This window comes from Rhizoctonia solani, chromosome 4 (genome assembly GCF_016906535.1).
Source record: "Rhizoctonia solani chromosome 4, complete sequence".
NCBI classification, from domain to species: domain Eukaryota; kingdom Fungi; phylum Basidiomycota; class Agaricomycetes; order Cantharellales; family Ceratobasidiaceae; genus Rhizoctonia; species Rhizoctonia solani.
In genome coordinates this window covers 2,429,374-2,448,753 of record NC_057373.1, presented here as the reverse complement: position 1 = coordinate 2,448,753, position 19,380 = coordinate 2,429,374, and the positions used below count along the sequence as shown (strand labels likewise).

The window sequence follows — 19,380 nt, the reverse complement described above, 5'->3', positions numbered from 1 at the left end:
CAACCATTTGTTGTTATGGGCATACGGTCAAGCAGCTCTTGTTTACAACACTACTTAGCCTACTGGTATCTATATAGGCATAGTCATTAATCGACGATAAATCCGTATTTAATGGAGTCTCATGGGTTCTGCACGCGCGAACCCAGACTCGGACCGTTCTTAAGCACCGGCGTGCTTGAACACCTCCCCCACTGCATGCGTCCGGGTCCACTAACCCGCGCCCGGAGTTTTTTCATGTTTTGGCGATCACCATCGTTCCATTCTATAGCCCGCGGCCTCTTCTTGGCGAGCGCCGCTGCTGATTCTAATCGCTTCCCGTCAGATTCGCTAATCGACGGAGGCAATTCCCTATCCTTTTGGGAATCCTCTTTGCCTTCCTATGCTCGCGAACTGTGTGCGTGATCTGCACAGATGCAGTCCGTCAGCTGGGACTTCGGATATGGCTAGTGGTAGGTGCATGTTTGTTTGGTTGCACCTAGATTCAGCACTCACATATACCCAGCGTCGAGATGACGAGTCGTTACTCGCCCCCGTTGCGCGCCCGCACGGTTTCTCTCACGCTGCTCCGCCTTACTCAATCGTATTACTGTTGTTATTATAATCTTTCTGTACTTTGTCTCAGCCTCTCGCGTTTTCTGTCCTTTGTTGTATACCAGCCTCGTCTCGGTCTCTCTTTTTTCTTTTTTCTCTTGATTCGTTTCTCGCTCTGTACAGTAGAAGCACGCTTGGCCCACCCACCCGCGCTTTGCTTGAATCCACCACCGTTTCTTGGGCACACTGCAAGGCGGCGTGCCCGTCCCCGCTACCTACCGTCTCCTGCCACACTTTCCCTTCAAGAAGTCGACCCCGACTCCTCTACCTATGTCGCAGCGCGAGCGTGGGCTGAATTATTTTGATTCACGATTTCCTTGACGGCTAAATGAAAATTCATAAGACTTACAGAACGCCCCGAAACGTTAGTACATGTATCATGAGTCAGGGAAATGCCTTCTTTGTATCAAAGAACGAGATCAATGCAATGGTTGGTAAGGCTGAAGCTAAACTCAGCCTTTCATTCTCGTATAAAATTACTGTCTCAACAAGGTCGAGCTACTCAAAAATTTTTCACTCACAGAACCACTAAGATGCGATTCAGCAATCGACTCATCTCTTCAGTTTCTCTTCTTTCGGTCATTTCTTCCGTAGGTGCACTCGCCTCTCCGCCACCTAAAGCGATCACCGTTGGCAAAAACGGTAAATACGCCAGCTTATCGCAGGCCCTTGAAGATACCTCGGGGTCAGGAAGAGCTATACAATGAGTGTAGTAGTATGAGGACTAAACCAGGTTCAAATATCTAGTAATATTTACTTTGTCTATGCGGGTACATATACCGAGCAGGTAATTATTGACCGCCCTAACATTAAGGGTATGTTTTTGCGGTACTATTAGGACCATCCTATGTTTGTGTTTAACCGTCTAAATACCAACTAGTCTACGGCCAAACTTTCGAAGATGATTTAACTTACGCTTCAAACCAAGCAACTATTACAAATAATGTACCAGCCTCAACGGCAGGTAGTAACGATGCAAGCGGCACCATTCGTATTCGACCCAGTGCCACCGGCGTCAGGTAGACATTCACCTTAATTCTCAGCGTATATTTGTTCTTCTGATAAGTTTAATTTACAGCATTTACAATTTGAATGTCGCCAATACATATGGCAAGCCTGTTGCCCAATCACAGGCCATTGCTCTCTCGGTCCAAGCAGGTCAATTTGGCTGCTATGGCTGCAAAATAGCTGGGTATCAAGATACACTTTTAGCTAACGTGGGCGCCCAGTTCTATGGAAAGAACTTCATTGAGGGGTAAGCTTCGTGTATATATGCGCATATGCTAGGCTGGTGAGTTAAACGCTATAACCCAGAGCCGTCGACTTTATATTCGGCCAGCGGGCATCAATCTGGGTCACCGATTCAACGTTAAACACCATAGGTGACGGCTATATCACTGCATCGGGGCGTTCGACGAACGACAACACCTACTACGTCATCAACAATAGCAAGATTACTGGGAAAGGAAATCAGTACTTAGGACGGCCTTGGAGGTAGGACATCCAGTAACTTCGTAAAAGCATTCTAACCACGAAGCACACCTCAGAAATTTCGCTCGTGTTATTGTTCAAAATACCAACATTGGCTCCCATGTCGTTGCTGCAGGGTGGTCCGTGAGTGGATCTTGTTCCCGTCCGAATTACTAGTTGACGATCAATAGCAATGGTCTACCTCGACCCCAAACACCGATAACATACTATTTGGAGAATACAACAATTCTGGTGAGGGCTCATGGAAGACCGGGCGAGCCCCATTTGCTACGAAGCTCTCCGCTAGCATTTCCATTTCGACTGCTTCGGGAAGCACCAGCTGGATAGATTCAGCATATCTGTAAATATATATCTAGCTTTACTCTTTATATAATGTCATTCGGAAACAACTTCACACACTGAATTACACCCAACTGTAGGGAGCGAGATTAAATAAAATACAAAGATAGAGTTTGTCAAAAATTCAATGAAGGAGAACTGAAAGTATCAAAAACGTAGGGCAGGTGCTACTTTAGATTGACCCCAACACTTTGATGGCAAGGATTTTCAAGATCTACATTATTAGAAATGATAAGTTCAGTCTCAAGCCGCCACAGCTAACACTCACCTCTGCCTTCTGGCTTCCTCCGAGCTGTGAGAAAACCACTGCAACGGGTTTGCCTTTCGCATCACGAATAGCACCCAATCGATTCCCAGCATACCCGCCCATGATCACTACATGACGTAAAAAGTCAGGAGCCACCACACAGAAGCAGATTGCAAGAAAGTTGCAGAGAAACACTTACTGCCAGGAATATTTGCAATGATGTACCCCAGCCCAGCACCGCTTGCGGCCCCGAGGTATGTCCACCAGCTAGCATGTTTCTCTACCTCGGGACGTAACAAGTCTTCAAACACATCTCCAAAAACGCCTTCAGGATCTGGACGATGTGGAGGAGGCTCGCTCGATCCACCACCAGTGAACCTTTGAATATAATGTCGGTGATAGGCGAGGCGGAATAGCGTAGTGGCGCTTACAGATTAGCAAATTGGGCGAAGAAGGACTCTGAGGCACCTGGGTCGGTAGTAAAGTGTGATGTGCGTTGGGCGAATAGGGTATCATATTCTTTGCGTCGAACAGGATCAGAGAGAACGTAGTATGCATCTGCGACAGCCTTGGATAAGATTACGTCAGTAGTTCGCTGGGACATCAACAGCAATTACCCACCTGGAACTTCTCCGTGGCTGCACGTTTCTCTTCCTGTGTCGCGTTTCCCAACCGATCGGGATGTGTCCTGGTAGACTAAGGTAGTGAATCATGACATGATAGATCGATAACATCGATAACTACCTCAAACTTTCCTTCTTATACGCAGTACGAATCTCATCGGTCGTTGCGGTAGGGGAAAGATGCAAGAGTTCATAGTAGTTGGGGAATGCCGAAGACATGATATGTGCTTAGGCGGAAACGATTAGTATAACGTTATGCTACGTACACTAGAAATGCTCACAATGAGACTGGTTTAAACGTTGTGATTAGATGATGGTGGTATGACAGCAGGCACCTTGTTATAGAGCGCTCGCCCCAGTAACGTGACGTCAATTCATTACCGTGGCTGTGTTACTCCGCGTTAAATGTTGTTTATCACTCCACGCGTGCGATCATGTTCAACTCTACGAGCCCACTTCTCGATGGAACCCAGACTGAATCGGAATCGGAAGCGGAAGTCATAGATAATATACAAACACAATCGTCTGGAGTTCACGAACATTATTTACACAATTGTCCTTCTCTCAGACCTCCGCCAATTGAACGTGATGCGAGTGAAATGTGTCTCGCGTCGCTCAAGTTCTTGAAGAATTTATCAGAAGAAGAAGCGTGTGTAAGTTATCTGGTATATTATCGGAAACATTAGGCTCTAATTTGACGTAGGACCCTCGTGCTCATTCATACATTGTCGAGGCAGTCGACTACATCACAGGGTTCATGGACACACTGCTATCATGGGAACAGGTTCCGGACTGCTCCTTCGCAAGTATAATCGAGCTTTGTGAGTTAATACTACCCCTGAGATCGCTCAACTGGCCGTGATGCGCATTCAGTGGGACCTGCCTTTCTCGCTCGTTTATTCAATTTGAGGAGCGTCTTTCGAAGGCTCGCAACCAATGAACTAGCACAACAAGAGACAAATTCCACGGTAATATGTTGGGCTGATGAACTCATCGTCAAGCTATGCGCATGTATTCTGCATCTGGCGACCAACGGCAGGATGCAAGACATCCATAAGATTTCCGGAATTCAGTCAATTAAAGCCATGCAAGGCAACGAAGCCAGGAGATCTGCGACTCAATTACCAGGTCTAAAACCTTTTTTTGACAAGTGTTTTATGACTGAATGCTATTGTAGTTCATTTTAACGAACTTGCTAATATCCTGTCATCGAAGACGGCATCTCCCACTACTACTCGTATAGCTCTTATCGTATTGTATGGTGCCTACGCTCTGCGAGAACAGTTTCAGGCCCCTATTGTGGCATACGATGGGTAAGTAATACTCTACCTAGATTCAATCAAATACTGACTTGGCAATCAGCAAGGCAGATATTTTAGCAGCAGCCGTATACAGGCATATTGCTAAGCATACCGTGGTGAATACATCGCCAGCCGCAATATACCTCTCAGTGCTTGCGGAACATGCAATGACGATATCATTATATATTGTGAGCATTTTTCATGGTGCTTTGATTGCTTTTTTACACCGCATGGTACCACCGATAGCATTGCAATTCGAGGCACAACGATCCACTCGATGCACCCTTTGCATGCCACCACGAGCACATTCTCATTGAATTGACTGATCTAATCTTGGACCATTGTCCGGATGAGTTCACTTCCAGCAACTCGTCTTCTGGACCACTACTGATGCTACTCAATGACTTGGAGATTATGCGCTGGTTCTGGGAACGCTGGGGAGATGGATCAACATCCGCTGCTTCAACTGCACTACAGCTGGTAGGTTGAATCGTGATGAAAAATAATAACTACAAACTCTGGTTCTTGCATGCAGACTCGACTGTGGATCCAACATTACGGGCGCCGTGAGGACGAGTACCACCGAACTCAGTTTGATGTGTTATGGGCAGCTGCGCCTTGTTCATTTCAAGCCTTGTTGGTACGTTTACCAATATCTGACCAACTAATCAAGGTTAACGACAGCCTAGCACGTCCTGGATATTCCCTCTGGAAGCACCCTGAACGAAATATCAATAATCGAACATGCCTGCGACGCATACATTCAGCTTGCTAAGAGGGTCACGCCCGGCGACTTACGCTACGATAATGTTCTGGCTGAATTTTGCAAGAAGATCCACCCTTATGTCTTGATTCAAGACGATAATAAATGCACTACCAATTGTGGGGATGAAATTCAAATATTCGGATTCATGGCTTATTTTATGGTACCGTAGTGAGGGAGGTCATAGTTGAACTCCTAATCACTGTCGGTCCTGATGTACTTAGGATCGCATATGGTGACGCAGCCAAGACGGAATTCCGATGGAATAACAGGGGGATTGTCGAACAAAGTGAGTATTTAGACAGTCAACTCCCTGAGTGAATTTAACTCCAGCCAGCCCTTCAAGATATTGCGGGGTCTGTCATTTTTGTCATTTTTTGTTTTCATTTTTGACCCTGTTGGGACGCAGGATGATCGCCGGTGGCTCCGAAGATAAACCCGATGTACAAGCCGGCTGGAATGAGCGACAAACCTTGCGGATGAAACATCTCCTGGACACCCTGGTGGTCTTATTACACGCTAAAACATGCGCCGCATCGGCTGTTGTAGCAAGCACGACGTTTATACCAACACTCATACCTTGGGTTTCAAGACAGCCCGGTAAAGGTCCAATATCTGACACCACAGACTGGAATACACTCCGGAGCTCGGTTTTGATGATACTCGGGCTGACGAATTCTCAGTTTAAGATTTGTTGCTCAGTACTGACAAAACGGCTCCCGGAATTTGATTTGGATGTGTTCGTGAACACTGTGTTGGATAGTGATAAACTTACATTGTCAGAGACCTGTAAGTCAAGAACCAACATGAGTGCATGTGGCGACCTTGACGACTAGCGCGTGCATACAACAGGCGCGTTAGCCCGGTATATCATATCAACAGAAGAAGACCGGATACTTGACGACCCCGTTACGGTGCTGGAAATGTGGAGCCACATACAAGATACAATACTCTCAACGTTGCAGCAAAGGTTTTTAGGTGATCAAGAAGCTATCTCGGTCGCGGTGAGCGGAACGTTGTGTATGTCACTATTGTCGATTCTCAGGTCAACGGGAAAGCAAACGAGTGAGAATATTTTGCCGTGCTTTGGCCTAATGCCGGTGCCCATTTGACCGGCCTACTATAGGGGCTATGATCTTAGCGTCACCATGGACACAAACACTGCGCGATGGACTTCGGCGGGTGTTCAGTGGAGACACGCCGGATAACCACACATTGGGCCTGCGTCGGCAGCTAGAAAGTATTGGGGCGGCGATTATACAGATGGTGCATACATGCGTGCTTAACTTAATAATAGCCTTGGAACTTAAGCGTGCCCTACAGATTGAACAGAGCCCGGAATTACCTATAGTGGAAGATTCAGTACGCCTTGTGTGTGCGTCCGTGGGCGGGCGGTTGCAGATTGTGCCAATGTTTGTTTGTTGATAAATGGAGTATGCTGCCGAATTTGAGATACCCGCGGATGAGTGGCTGTGAGCCTGCCCTGAAGAACGTCTCCAATAGCACACACAACTACCACCGGCTGTGGCCATCGCCTCACTCAAGACGGGAAGCAAGACCACATCTGGACTCGGACGAGCACCCGGGTCTTTTGGTTCTCATACCCCAAGTCGACTGTGCTCACGACACAACATACACTAGCTTGCTAGCTGCGTCTTTGTTTCAGCGCTCAGACCAACACTCATCTCCTCACCCTTGACTCATCTCGACCACCCCCTCCCCCTCATCCACCTTCTACCCGCTGGATTTCGTTCATTAGCCATTTGAAAGGCACGACACACGTTCATTATCATTATCATCTCATTGCACTTGTGGCCTACACTCGCCTCGCACAAACCTCGAGGTTTTTATTGTGCGTGCTACTCACACGAGATTCTGGCCCTGTGCTCACAGTTGTACATCAGATTATCCACACGTCTCGTAATCCTTGAGCACACGCTTGAATAATCTACCCATTGCCATGTCCGCAACTGTCCCAGCCCCAGCCCCCTCCTTCGTCATTACCCGCACCGAAGAATGGCCCGAGGCCGATTTCGACCTCCCCGACGACCAGGAAACGTTTGCTATTGACAACGAAGGCGACGAGCAGGCCGACCCTGGGAATCGTATTAAGGGAAGTCGACCCTCGTTATCTGGCGCTGGCGCCGTTGCCAAGTTGGGAGGAGCACCCGTGGAAGACGAAGATTGGGATGCTGAGTTTGAAGATGCTCCCATCAAAAGTGCCACCGCCTCGTCTGCAAATAGCTCAACTTCACACTTCACCGGTAAAATCACACGGCTCGGATCTATAGAGCCGCGCAAGACCAAGGAGAATGTGGAGGACTGGTCTGACGACGGTGACCTCGAGCTGCCCGAGCCCTCGCATACCAACTTTACACTCGCACGTGCACCACTACCTCAGCCGAACGTCCCCGACACAGAGGACGCGGGCGATGTCTCGACGATCAAGATTGCCAAGCACAATTTCCCATTGGTTGCAAAAAAGTCGTCTACCAAGCCAGTTGAAGAGGATGACTTTGAGGCCGACTTTGCTCTTCCCGCGGAAATGTCAAATTTGTCACTCCGGATTTTGACTCCCCAGACGTCATCGCTCTCGCTCCGAAAATCTTCCACTTTGGTCGAGGGCAATGGGCCATGGGGCGAATTGACTACATCCACCTCTACCTACTCAGACACATCGAGTCTATTGTCCTTGTATCCACCCGATGCTAGCCCCAGTACTTCTTCGGCCTCTCAACTTGGCACCGAAACGGACCCCTCTGATGGGGACTTTGCTATCTATGAGGACGAGGATGAGGCGTTTGAGGGCCTCATTCTTCCTGAGGGCCTTGCTGGCAAGAACCTCGCGAAGCACCTCGAGACCAAGAAGCAAATTGTCCCAGCCCAGATTGCAGCCGAGAACGATGCCAAAGGGTCACTTACGTCTCAATCGCGTAGGACTGCAAATGAAACTGAGGACTTTGAGTCAGGTCTTGTTATAGGGGACGAGGATATCAGCATCACCCGGCTTCGCCTGCGCCGCATGGCCAACCCCGCAGAATACCGAAGCAAAAGCGTACCGCTTCCTCGTACTGGTAGCGGTAGCTATCGCCCTTCGTCTTCGTCCCGTTTACGTCCTGAATCCGTTATGGAGGTCCTTTCGGCGTCTAAAGTTCCAACTATTAGTCGCTCGCGTTCGCCAAGTTCAGTTTCGCAGCGTTCCTTGTCAAAAAAGGATTCACGGTCCTCGCTTGTTTCACCAACCAATTTCTCGTCTCTCCGTCCATCCTCGGTTCGTGCATCGTCTTCATCCCACGCGTCGCCATCGACAGCCAACCTCCTATCGATCCCTAGTCCATCATCAATTTCTGGATAGCACCACGTACCGCTCCGCTCAAACACCAAAAGTCGCTGGGGCGGCTGCAGCTTTCGTCAACCAGCAGTTCGACCTCTACTACACTTGGTGTGAAACTCGGTCGCAAAGCAAGTTTGGCCTCTTTGGCAGATCCATCTTCATCGATCACTCCTTCCTCTACCTTGTCGACCCGCCCAAGTGGCTTTGGCGCACCTACCGCTTCCTCCAAGGCTAGACAGAAGCCTGAACCGCGTGACGAGGTCGACAAGAAGTCCTCCGGCAGGCCGACAACCCCATCGGCCGGTTCAGTCAATTCCGCGTCGCTTCGGTTAACGATGCCCACATCGAGCTCGAGACAAAAAATCCGGCCATCGATTAGCAGCGTCTTCCCTTCTCCTATATCCACTGCTCCTGCCGACCGAGCGACATCTCCGCAGCCTAACCCGCGGCGCACCCCGACAAGTCCGCGACGCATTCGTACCCGAAGTGGAGCTAGCAACGGAGGGACACCATCATCTTCCATATCGAGTATGGCGTCAGCCACTGCTCCAAAAGTGATGCGCAAGCCTAAACGGATACAAGCGTTCAGTGATGGAACAGAGCTCGACGCGTTTGACGATTTGCCTGAGGATACAGAAAAGGAACGCAAGTTCCGGGTCCAACCGGCCGGTCGCGGAAACGTGTCCTCGTCGCGCGGCGAGAAAGGGAGCTCCGCCAGTACCACCTCTGGAGGTACCCTCGGACGCAAAGCTGGCGGGACGTTGAGAAGACCACCATCGAGTGCGTCTAGCCACGGTAGCGTTGGTGAGTTTTCTTTGCTAAATGACGATTCAGCTATTCAGTACTGATTCGGACTGATGGATAAGATCCGCCAAAGAGTGCTGGAAAGCAGTCCCTTCGGCACAAGCCTCGGGTGGATTTCCCGGTCAAGGTGGCTATCCCAGAGCCCACTCCCCGGCGCAAGAAGCCCACGGTCACGGCAGTTGGAGGACCTAGGAAGAAGCCAATGTTGATCAGAAATTTGGGCGGTGCCGGCACTGCGAAGAGTGAGTGCCTGGATGTGGTCATCAGTCGTGGATTTATATTAACAATGACGGTATTTAGCTGTGGGCGACATGAAGTGGAATCCAAAGACACTTCGTTGGGAGGGGAATGAGCAGGTCCTCAAGGAATTCGATGCACATGCCGCCCCTTCTCGGCCGGCACTCATCACTCATCTGACGGGCTCCTCGATCGGGGGGCTCATGTCCCCTACGGGATCGATGCTTGCTAGCGGTGCGCGTATCGTCGGTAACATGCTATTCGATCCGGTTCGCATGTGCTGGATTAGTCGACTGCCTCCCGAAGAAGAGGAGCCTGACGTGTTTGCCGGACTCGCTGACGATGAAGGTGATTGGGAAGACAAGGCTGGCACTATTCGCGCAAATACTGGGGGCACAAATGCCACGGATGACGGCAAGGACTGGAAGGGGTCGGTGCGATCCATGGACAGCATGCGCGAGATGACGATGAGCCCCGCGCGATCACATACGCGGTCGATGTCTGAGAGCGAGAGCGAGGCGGGTGATACTCCGAGTGCGCGTGGGACGAGACGAGGCGGACGCCAAAGCTTTGGTGGACAAAGCGTACATGAAGAGGTCCCAGGTGTGGATGATGCGCTTGTTGCGGCGTGTAGAGCGGCCGAGGAACGACACAAGCAAGAAATGAAGGGATGGTATATCCGATCGCGCTCGCGCAGCCGGTCAGTGAAAAGTTCAACGGAAGCTGAGGAAGCACCTGTGCGAACTCATCTTTTCGACATTCGTGCTCTTGCAACACGAAAATACTGATAAACCCTATGCCAATTCGATTATTTGTTCTATTCGCTGTGCATTTTTTTTTCTTGCTCTGCGTTATCTCTGATTGATTATTAGTCTTCATTCTTGTGCCCCTTTCTCCCCCTTCTTTTATTTCCCCCCTTTTCTCCCGTGTTTTCTTTTCAGATTCAGATGGTTGGTTTCATTGTACCCTCGTTCATCCTCATCTCACTGTTCTCTCGATTTGTATCTTTTTATCGATTTGTTTGTGCATGACTTGGTATGACTTCTATGACGCTCTTTTGTTCTTCTCTCATTTTCCACCTACATACTTGCTTACACACTTACATACTGCATATGATTATGTTGACTCGTCCTGTAATACAACACAGGTCTACAATAACATATTTGTCTATGGATTACCATAATAGGGTCGCTGGGGATCTGCAGCGGAAGAGATGAACATCACACAAGGGGCTAATCCCAATGCGGAAAGAACCGTGTTTGGTTCGACGGACGGTGCTCGGCCCCTTGTAAGTGTTTGTGGCTTGGACCTTGGTCGGCTGCTCCTTCCCACCGCCAGCTGGCTGCTCGGCCTACACACAAAGACACACCACATTCGTTTAATACGAGGCGATATCAACAGGCCCAATCGTACTCGTTAATTCGCACACGGGACATATCCGAGACGGGAGACCCGAGACCAATAGTGTGGAATTTCAGATTTGACAAGGTAAATTATCGTTTTTTTCAATCGTTTTCATTGCGGATGTTGAAGGTATTTGATGATATAAAGATGGGGTACGATGATCACGTTCGTGGTCTGCTCAACTCGCGCTGTGGCCGTTCTGGCGTGCCCGCCACGCTCTCTCCAACTCCTACTGCTGACGCATTTTCCCTTACCAGCCCCCGGCACGGGCCCCATACGTCGCCGCACCTGACCGAGCGCTCAGAGTCTCCGTCGTGCTATTCCCACCAGATGTCCATCGACGAGTCGTCTTCAGACATTTCAGACGACATCTCTCCTTACTCGTCCAGGCTCCATCCAAAGAGAAACGACAAGTATACGAGTTATGTCGATCCAATGAGAGACTCGAGCGATGACGAGCGCACCGAGGCTCAGTCGGAGTCGGATGTGCAGGCTTCAGCTTCCAACGATACCTTGTCTGACAACGGCATGCTCCGACCTGTTGAGAGCGATACCTCGGTCTCTAGCGCCCTCTCGGCCGAGGCGGAGTCCACTCCGGACCCGAGACTTTCGTTTTTAGGTTAGTATTCATTCAACCCAGCCCTGGCTTCTGTTTCATTAACCGTGGGTGGTCGTCGATCCGTTGCCTTTTCTAGGCCCCAAGACTCGTATGATTTCCAAGGCGCCTTGGGAAGAAGATGTCGGAGCAGACGAAGAGGCCTTGTCCGACACCGAAGCACCTGCGGATGCACTCAGCCTCTTTGCGGGCAAATTCAAAGGCAAAGCTCGGAGCCATAGCAAAACCTTGGAGAGACGACTTTTAGGCGGAGGCTGGGCTAGAACTTCGTCTGACACCCGCCCGTCTGTCGATTCGTCCAAACGAAGCATGGAGTCCTCGGTCGCGTCGTACATCCAAACGCCCACCTCTCCTCGTAACGGCTCATTTTCAGACGCTATCCGAGGTGTTGGTGGCCGCAGTCTGTCGTCTTTTAGTGCATCCTCAGCTGCGTCATCGGGAACGAGCGCTGTTCAGTCAATCTTCCCGGGTATTCGTCCCAGAGGTGGTTCCAACGCGGGTGTTCAAATTAACGCGTACCATTTGGATTCCCGGGGGCCATCACCGGTTTCTCCTTCGTCTCCTACCACCCCAAATTTCGTTCACCCATACGCCAATCTGGATTTATTATCAGCCGGTGCTAGTAACGATGGAGCAGTGTCACCGTCAAGGTCTAATTCAAGCGCAACACTCACTGCATCCACGGCTTCCTCTTACGTCACTCCTTCCTCCACGTCGTCCTCTGCCACTTTACCTGAACAACATGAATCATCATCCAACTTGAAGAAAGAGAAGCATCGTCCCCCTCACATTGCTGTCTTGCCCCTGGGTCGAGGGGCCTCCTATACAAGCTCGGCCAAGTCCCCCTCTGCCCTTTCTATTAGCTTTGTTCCAACCTCCCCTCCCCCAATGTCCGCTTCTGCTGGAGATGATGTCGTTGTACCTTCTGGCATGCTTGCGTTCCCTGGTTCTCCAGCTTGCAACCTGATTTCTCTGGAGCAAGCGCAGATGAAGGTGCGCGATCGAAGTAGGAGTATTACCAGTAATACTTCTCAGTTCCCGATTTCCCCTCGTCCCAAGGAAGTCATTCATAAGAAGTCCAAGCCAACGTTAGGCCCGATCGGTGGAGGCTTTTCGTCGACCATCAGTAGTGGTGGTTCACCAGCTCCTGAAGACGCCCGTGTCCGGACGGTCAGTGCTGGCAATTCCTCACGTACTCGTACTCGAGGCTACACCGTCACGTCCATTGCGTCCCAATCTACCACGAGCATCAATATTGTTCCAGGCACCGCGATTGAGAACATTCCAGAGCCAAGGTCGACCCAGCCCGGCACGCCAATGGAAACCGCTCCTCCGAAGCAGCTCAAGGCCAAACGCAGCGGATTCCTGAAGTTCTTCAAGAATGGTTCTGGTTCTGGCTCTGGTAACCCCAATATCAGTGCACCAAGCGCCCCCTTCCATGTTTCTCACAATGGAATGGATATGCCACCTGTTCCTAAGGTGCCTGCTCAATACCAAGCACCAAAGGTTACCAGTCCTCTGGAGTTGGGCGCTCGTAAGGAACTGCCGCCTGTAGTCGTTTGCTCTCCCACTCTTGGTCGTGCTCGTTCGCTTGAATGGGCACAGAATGTTAGTGATGACTCTCATACCTCTATTGGAGACCACCATGGCCATCGCCAGAGCAAGTTCAACCAGCACCGCTCGAACACGGAGCCACAGCCCCCGGAAGTGGACGCGGATTCCCAAGACCCATCGTTTGGTAGTCTAAGACTTCGCCCAGTGTCGTCTGTGTTCAAAGGCATGCCGGAAGACTACCTTACCGGTTCACCCAAGGTAGCTGCCAACTCGCGTGGATCGAGCGAATCCCGAAATGGTGATAGCTCTGGATTCGAGGACTCGAATGTGTTATCCCCGGCAACTCCTTATTTCCCGCAGTCGGCTCGCTCGTGTCGCACCCATGTTTCGACTGCGTCCTCTGGATCAGATGCCCTTAGTTCGTCGGTTGATCCTCGCACTCCGTCCACGTTCGGATTCTCACCAGGTGTACCGCGGTCGTCTACCGAGTCTCAATCGGCGAGTACTATTGCGTCGTTGCGCGAACAGCTCAGGGCCTCGCGACAACAGGTCGATGAGCTGGAGAGTCAGGTTCAAGCCTTGAGGGCCGAGGTCGAAGCTTCTCGATGCGACAAGTGTGGACGTCAGCCTGAAGGTGGTGTTACCGGCCGAGCTCGCGCACCTACCGGAGCTAGCTGCCGAGCCTATGACTGAGCGGCCGTTGAATGAAATATGTCGACCAGCCAAGCATCTCTGTGATTAGCCCTGAAACTCGAAGCATTCGTTCCTTCTCGGATTTCGTGTAATTCTATCGCATCTCCCCACTCTCTCCCACTCTCCCTCTCTCATTTGAACTATTTCTCCCCTCGCGTTTTTCGTTCGTTCTCTATGTCCTCTCTCTTTAGTTATTTGCGCCTAGCCAGCCACCTAATTAATTCGCGTCTTGTATGTAGTTCTTGTCACCCACCAGAACACTCACTCATCCTTTCCTCTGCATTCGAGTCTTGTTGTTGGGTCCCTATAATTTATACGTATGGGGGTCCAGATCATAGCGTGCAGTGTAATTTATCTATCATGTAACTACCTCGTACGCTGTCGCTCTTTTTGCAATCCAAAGCCATAGTAAACGGTTCATCCTATACAGAGTAAAATTCACCTGCTGGCGGGATTTGTTTGGCCGGCAGTGATGGTGAAATGTGTCATGATCAGTTTTAGGATGACGCCAGGCGCTTATATTTACGATAGCCCCGTCCCCGCCTCGTGGGTGAATCTCTCAAGTGTCCAGGCTGGGAAAGTGTGCTCTGGTGCTTGACCATGTCGTTGTTTTCGTTGACACCTACGTTTACCCAAGGCCTTGTCGTCGGACAACTGTCGATTCTGCTATTACTGGGGGTTATCATTCGACATTTGTTCTTGGACTCGGGCAAGACTCAGCCTGTGCATACCCCTGCTCCATTGCCAGTTCGACCACCACCCCAAGAATCGGAAAAGGCCAAGATCGAGGAGGGGGACTGGAGGACCGGAGACGCGGAAACTGCAGAATGGTTCAATTTGCTGCTGAACTTGGTGAGCGTCCTATTTTGGAGGGACAGTCCGGACTGACGGCTCACAGCTTTGCCCAAGTGCGTACAAACCTACCGTGAAGAGTTGAAGGGAAACTTGCAGGGAGGTGCCGGGGACGAGGCTGCACGGGCCAGAATCGAAAAATGGGCAAACGCAACGTTGCAATCCGATATTATGGTCCGCATCTTTTTATACATTGCGCAACACCATAGAAACTAACACATGGATTTTTGAACAGGACAACATCATTATTCATTCTGTTGATTTGGGAACGAGTGCGCCAAGGATTAGCGAGGCGAGACTTGTTCCGGATCTGAATGACCCGAATGGATTTGTACGTTTCGAGAGATTATCTTTTCTTTGCGTGTGACCGAATTGACTGACATCTAGTTTTTGAATAGGTCGCAGAATGTAATTTGAGTTACATTGATTCGGTATCGGTCTCACTTTCGACATCTGTGTTGTTTAATTATCCGATGCCGATGTTTGCGCGACTTCCCGTATCTTTGACACTATCTCTATCATTGTTCTCCGGCAACGTGAGTTGCATTTATTTTCTCTTGTATGTGTGGTCAATTTTTTGACTACCGGGGTTTCTAGGCCACGATAAAGCCACCCTCCCCTACCGCAATTGCTCCCTCGGTCACACTTACCTTATCCCCACACTTTCACCTTGAGCTACGCACGACCTCTCTCCTCGGCTCGCGAGCCAAACTCGCCGATGTGCCCAAAATTCACCAGATGATTGAAGAGCGTATCAAGCGCGCCATATCGGACCGCGCAACGTGGAAATTTATGCTCCCTGGTCTGGCAGCGCGTACGGCTCGAGAAGGGATCCCTGACACACTCATATAGATAGAGACAGATTTTGCTTGGCTTGTTGTAATAGTATGTCATAAAAATTGGGACACTGCATGGTGTATTTGTCTAGTTACCCACTCTTCCATATAGACTGTGATTTTAGGCAACTTCTTTGCCCCCAAGCATCACTATTACTTTCTCGTATACTGTAAAAACGATCCCTCCGCTCAGCTGTGAGTACATGAATTAGTAGAGCGAAGGACATCAATTTCGAGGCGACTTGCCATTAATCGGGCTAAGCGAGGAGCAGCTCCTCTCCAGAAGCTCAAGAGCCCATCATTGACAAACGTCTGGTAAGCGCAGTCGAATGAGTTCTTGTACTGTGAGCGAGCCTTGAGGGATTGCATGCGGGTCTTGATGACACTGCTCCATATGAGATGTGCGTGGCAATGAAATGATGATAAGAACTTACTCGAGCGGCATTGTCGTATACACTGTAACAAGGCCTGCAATTGCACCTACTCCAAAAGTTACGCTACTTGGTAGTGGTACACCTTCGCGTAAGCGCATATTGCTTTGGACGAATTGCTTGAGAGTCGAATAAGTTGTGAATCGTACGGCAGAGTTGGCCCCTTGGCGCATCATCTATTGATAAAGTGTAAGTATTGGCCCCATTGTGTGCACTTTGGGCACTTACAACAGGGAACAGTCCACGATATATTCCTCGGATACCCTCTTCACGAACAATTATACCGGTCCCATGGATCAGACCACGAAACCTGGGCTGAGGGAGTTTTGAATCATCGATGAGTTTTGTCCTGATATTATAATATCAGCATAGATAGATTATAATAGACAAGGGCACGAACTTGATTGTCTCAGACGGTGTTACTGCAAAAATGGCTTCCATCATCCCCGCACCCAACCCGGCTTGAAGCATCGAACCATGAGTGAGGCCATTTGGTCGCGCGTCATTGGTAACTCACCAACTAATGACCTTGGAGCACTGACTTTTCCCTGTCTTAGGATTAGCAGTATTTCTAGATATTCAAGCTCCAACAAACCTACATCTTTATCCGCAAGTGCTCGTTTGAATCTGTCATAACTAACGAACCGTACACCAGCTTTGGCAGCGTTCCCGACCACTAATGCCGTACACCCAGAGTAAAATCCTCGGATACCATGTTGATTCCAAGTATTTCGAACGATCGTTATGGGGCCCTCCTTTGCTAGGCAGAGGGCTCACGTCAGATGAGCTCCGGTTCGGAGTCGAGATGAACGGTTGAGTATATACCTTATTTCCATCAAACTGGGAACGAGTTTTGACGAATTCGGTTGGGTAGGTGACGAATGCTTCGACTGCTCCAGCGAATGTACCAGCTGCTAGAGACTGCCACGGCTTAGTATCCTTCTTTGTCGCCATGATGATAATGGTGGACGCTCGTCAGAATGCAACAGTAGATGATTTCCGGAGCGGGATTAATTAAAGCTAACTTAAGCGCCAGAGATCGGCCGACGAACAAAAATGATGTCTTTTCCCTATCCTTAATAGATCTATGAATATATGTTTTCCTAAATACTAAACTGCAACGACCTTTCCTGGGTTCATGATTCCTTTATCATCGAATAGAAGTTTAACTTTTCTCATCCAATCCCGACTAACTTGACCCTTGGAGTAGTGCAAATGTTGAGTTTTTTGGAGGCCGAGACCATGTTCAGCCGAAATAGAGCCTTTATGAGATTCTAGGGAGTCGGGTATGTGAGGATGGTCACGTTGAGTGCGATTGTTTGGACTTACGAACTAGCTCAAAGACAAAAGGTTCGAGTGCTGCTTCAATTTCAGGGGTGTATGCGTTCGCAACGACGTTGATATGAAGGTTTCCTGTCATGGAGCATCGTGAGCTTGATGATCCCAGTTTTTCAATAATACTAACGTACCATCTCCTACATGCCCGTAACCCATGACATGCGACACTCGGGAATTGGGGCCTGACCTATACAGACCTTTTTCCTGTAGCCGGTTCCTCACGATATTGGTAACATTCATAAATTCGCGTACAGGCACGCTAATGTCGTACTTGTATACTTTGCCTGTTTTCCCAGCGGCTTCAGGAACACCCTCACGCAGGCTCCAGAGGGAGAAGAATTGATCAGCGGACTGCGAAAGAACTCCGGAGTTGATCAGAGGGGAAGACGATGACGATGTGTCATAGAGGATTTCTAGCAGTGATGCAAGTTTCTGTTTCCAAATATCGCATTAGAGTATGCACCCTGAATAATCTCATACATACCTCCTCATCGTGTTCTGCTCGCCCACCACTGGTCTCGATCAACACAAAGCACTCGCTATCTCCGATTTCGTTCTCGTCTAACCCACGCCTACCGGTGTGATGGCATACAAGCTCATATGATTCTCGATCAAACAGTTCAAATGCTGAGAGTACCTCCGACAAGTGTGTCTTGGCAAGCTTAAACACTTCGGGCAGTTGGTTGTATGACGGTAGAGCCAGTACCAAGTTTTGCTGTGCCCGAGGTGCAGGGGGGCAATGAATGGATACAGCGGTAACGATACCAAGCGTCCCTTCGGCCCCGATGAATAGTTGTTTGAGGTCGTAACCTGTGTTATCCTTGCGCATGGTCGAAAGCTGGTCTAGGATTTCTCCGTTGGGAAGCACAACTTCAAGGCCAAGCACGGAGCCATGCAGAGAACCGTATCTCAAGACGCGTAGCCCACCTGCGTTTGTAGAAATATTTCCCCCTATTTGGCAACTGGAGAGATATCAAGTGTGACCATATGCGAAGTACATATATTGATAGGGCTCACCTGCCCTTGGCACCCAAATCGAGGGGAATGATATGGGAGTGTGGTGCCAGATAATTGCTCAGGCTTTCGAGTATACACCCGGCTTCGGCTACTATGATACCTGTCATAGGATCAAAAGATCTGACATTCGCCATGTTCGCTAGATTTAAGATAATTTCGTCATTTGCAGGTACTCCGGAGCCTATTATTCCAAGGGTTCAATGAAGAAGTTCGATAAGAATCCAAGAGGCACTCACCCACTAGGCCTGTGTTTCCGCCCTGAGGAACAACAGCAAGCTTCCTACTGTAACAGTGTTTTAAGACCGCGCTAACCTCGGCCGTCGTTTTCGGCTTCAAGACGAGCTTGGAACGCCCATGATATTTCCCAAGCCAATCAACATTGTAGGTGTCCAGTTCATTCTGAGGATTGTTAAACGGAGGAAGGGAAGATATGATAGACGTGGGTGCCAATATTCCAGCGAAATGCTTGATGTCATCCTCGGTCAAGGTGGCATAATCTCCCCGAGGGGCCATGGCCATAGAACGGGTAGCTTGAAAGCGCTGCCTTGCAAGGGCATACCGAAAGCTAGACAGGCAGAGTTTCCGAGAGTACATGATGGTTGTGAATGAGAAGACTCGGCTTGAATCGTCTCGCTTTTGTGGGGGACCTGGAACTGGGGAATCCAAGTGTCTGCTCGAAGCCCATGAAACCACGTGATTGGATAATTCCAAACCTTGGCGAGATGATTGACTTGTCTTGCGTGCCATACTCAACTCACATCGCTTACACGCTGATGCCATACTAAGAGGATCGGGAACATTGATGAGCACAATTGTGGAAGAGAGCTATACTCAATTAAGCCTAGGAAGACCATCGGACTTGTAAGGCGATTGCGGGCAAAATAATACCACGCTATGCGTATCAATCAG

At 49.6% G+C, this 19,380-nt stretch overlaps 8 protein-coding genes across 8 annotated transcripts; 5 read left to right on the top strand and 3 right to left on the bottom strand.

Moving 5' to 3' along the window:
- Nucleotides 1-1,124: 1,124 nt before the first annotated feature.
- RhiXN_00809 (pectinesterase) lies at nucleotides 1,125-2,426 on the top strand (the record flags this gene model as incomplete). The annotated part of the gene is made up of 7 exons (XM_043320628.1): nucleotides 1,125-1,276; nucleotides 1,339-1,406; nucleotides 1,472-1,610; nucleotides 1,670-1,846; nucleotides 1,906-2,085; nucleotides 2,139-2,205; nucleotides 2,253-2,426. The coding sequence occupies 7 exons, from the start codon at nucleotides 1,125-1,127 to the stop codon at nucleotides 2,424-2,426; spliced, it is 957 nt and encodes a 318-aa protein (XP_043179640.1).
- Nucleotides 2,427-2,593: 167 nt separating this feature from the next.
- Nucleotides 2,594-3,510, bottom strand: RhiXN_00808 (DnaJ domain protein; the record flags this gene model as incomplete). The annotated part of the gene is made up of 6 exons (XM_043320627.1): nucleotides 2,594-2,635; nucleotides 2,690-2,796; nucleotides 2,868-3,046; nucleotides 3,100-3,236; nucleotides 3,290-3,356; nucleotides 3,413-3,510. 6 exons carry the CDS (start codon nucleotides 3,508-3,510, stop codon nucleotides 2,594-2,596), a joined length of 630 nt encoding a protein of 209 aa, XP_043179639.1.
- Nucleotides 3,511-3,725: 215 nt separating this feature from the next.
- On the top strand, nucleotides 3,726-6,191 carry RhiXN_00807 (uncharacterized protein; the record flags this gene model as incomplete). The annotated part of the gene is made up of 11 exons (XM_043320626.1): nucleotides 3,726-3,944; nucleotides 3,995-4,112; nucleotides 4,165-4,419; nucleotides 4,469-4,604; nucleotides 4,654-4,780; nucleotides 4,839-5,072; nucleotides 5,128-5,232; nucleotides 5,282-5,474; nucleotides 5,528-5,644; nucleotides 5,693-5,711; nucleotides 5,765-6,191. 11 exons carry the CDS (start codon nucleotides 3,726-3,728, stop codon nucleotides 6,189-6,191), a joined length of 1,950 nt encoding a protein of 649 aa, XP_043179638.1.
- A 1,124-nt stretch (nucleotides 6,192-7,315) lies between these two features.
- RhiXN_00806 (uncharacterized protein) lies at nucleotides 7,316-10,518 on the top strand (the record flags this gene model as incomplete). Its single annotated transcript, XM_043320625.1, has 4 exons — nucleotides 7,316-8,626; nucleotides 8,689-9,493; nucleotides 9,556-9,735; nucleotides 9,794-10,518. 4 exons carry the CDS (start codon nucleotides 7,316-7,318, stop codon nucleotides 10,516-10,518), a joined length of 3,021 nt encoding a protein of 1,006 aa, XP_043179637.1.
- Nucleotides 10,519-10,842: 324 nt separating this feature from the next.
- On the top strand, nucleotides 10,843-13,997 carry RhiXN_00805 (uncharacterized protein; the record flags this gene model as incomplete). The annotated part of the gene is made up of 5 exons (XM_043320624.1): nucleotides 10,843-10,863; nucleotides 10,917-11,018; nucleotides 11,069-11,218; nucleotides 11,264-11,753; nucleotides 11,830-13,997. The coding sequence occupies 5 exons, from the start codon at nucleotides 10,843-10,845 to the stop codon at nucleotides 13,995-13,997; spliced, it is 2,931 nt and encodes a 976-aa protein (XP_043179636.1).
- A 600-nt stretch (nucleotides 13,998-14,597) lies between these two features.
- Nucleotides 14,598-15,701, top strand: RhiXN_00804 (maintenance of mitochondrial morphology protein 1; the record flags this gene model as incomplete). The annotated part of the gene is made up of 5 exons (XM_043320623.1): nucleotides 14,598-14,849; nucleotides 14,907-15,023; nucleotides 15,085-15,180; nucleotides 15,248-15,385; nucleotides 15,447-15,701. 5 exons carry the CDS (start codon nucleotides 14,598-14,600, stop codon nucleotides 15,699-15,701), a joined length of 858 nt encoding a protein of 285 aa, XP_043179635.1.
- Nucleotides 15,702-15,874: 173 nt separating this feature from the next.
- On the bottom strand, nucleotides 15,875-17,070 carry RhiXN_00803 (mitochondrial carrier protein; the record flags this gene model as incomplete). Its single annotated transcript, XM_043320622.1, has 7 exons — nucleotides 15,875-16,070; nucleotides 16,120-16,292; nucleotides 16,345-16,465; nucleotides 16,517-16,577; nucleotides 16,634-16,664; nucleotides 16,716-16,752; nucleotides 16,805-17,070. 7 exons carry the CDS (start codon nucleotides 17,068-17,070, stop codon nucleotides 15,875-15,877), a joined length of 885 nt encoding a protein of 294 aa, XP_043179634.1.
- Nucleotides 17,071-17,226: 156 nt separating this feature from the next.
- On the bottom strand, nucleotides 17,227-18,984 carry RhiXN_00802 (FAD-binding domain-containing protein; the record flags this gene model as incomplete). The annotated part of the gene is made up of 6 exons (XM_043320621.1): nucleotides 17,227-17,390; nucleotides 17,446-17,529; nucleotides 17,586-17,886; nucleotides 17,939-18,416; nucleotides 18,472-18,652; nucleotides 18,708-18,984. 6 exons carry the CDS (start codon nucleotides 18,982-18,984, stop codon nucleotides 17,227-17,229), a joined length of 1,485 nt encoding a protein of 494 aa, XP_043179633.1.
- Between the last annotated feature and the right edge of the window lie 396 nt (nucleotides 18,985-19,380).